Genomic DNA, 323 nt, shown 5'->3' on the forward strand with positions numbered 1-323 from the left:
ACAACAACAGCAGCAGCAGCAGCTGCTGCTGCTGCTGCTGCTGTGCAAACGGGGGCTTCTGTATCGGCAGCTGCTACGCTGGCAGGCAGCCAGCACTCCCCTCAGGTGTATGTACAGCTGAATGAGGATTTCAATGCATATATAAATGCAGCAGCAGGAGACAGCAGCATTCATTTATTTTATTCTTCTTTCTTTCCTTATGTACGAACATATCGTTGTCTGCTGCAGCCAGCAGGGTCACATGCAGGAGATTCTGCTGCTGCTGCTGCAGGGGGTTATAGAAGCTGCCTCGGTGTGGGTGAAACCCCACCAGGGCCACACAA

General features: G+C 52.3%; 1 protein-coding gene across 1 annotated transcript in view; it reads left to right on the forward strand.

The window, feature by feature from the left end:
- EMH_0068560 (F14o23.7 protein, related, related) overlaps positions 1-125 on the forward strand; it is a gene marked incomplete at both ends in the record, with an annotated part of 5,999 nt that extends 5,874 nt beyond the window's left edge. Inside the window, one exon of the mRNA XM_013498757.1 lies at positions 1-125. Within this exon, the coding sequence (XP_013354211.1) occupies positions 1-125 (125 nt within the window).
- Between the last annotated feature and the right edge of the window lie 198 nt (positions 126-323).

This window comes from Eimeria mitis, genomic scaffold (genome assembly GCF_000499745.2).
Source record: "Eimeria mitis Houghton genomic scaffold, Emh_scaff3692, whole genome shotgun sequence".
In the NCBI taxonomy this organism is placed as follows: Eukaryota; Apicomplexa; class Conoidasida; order Eucoccidiorida; family Eimeriidae; genus Eimeria; species Eimeria mitis.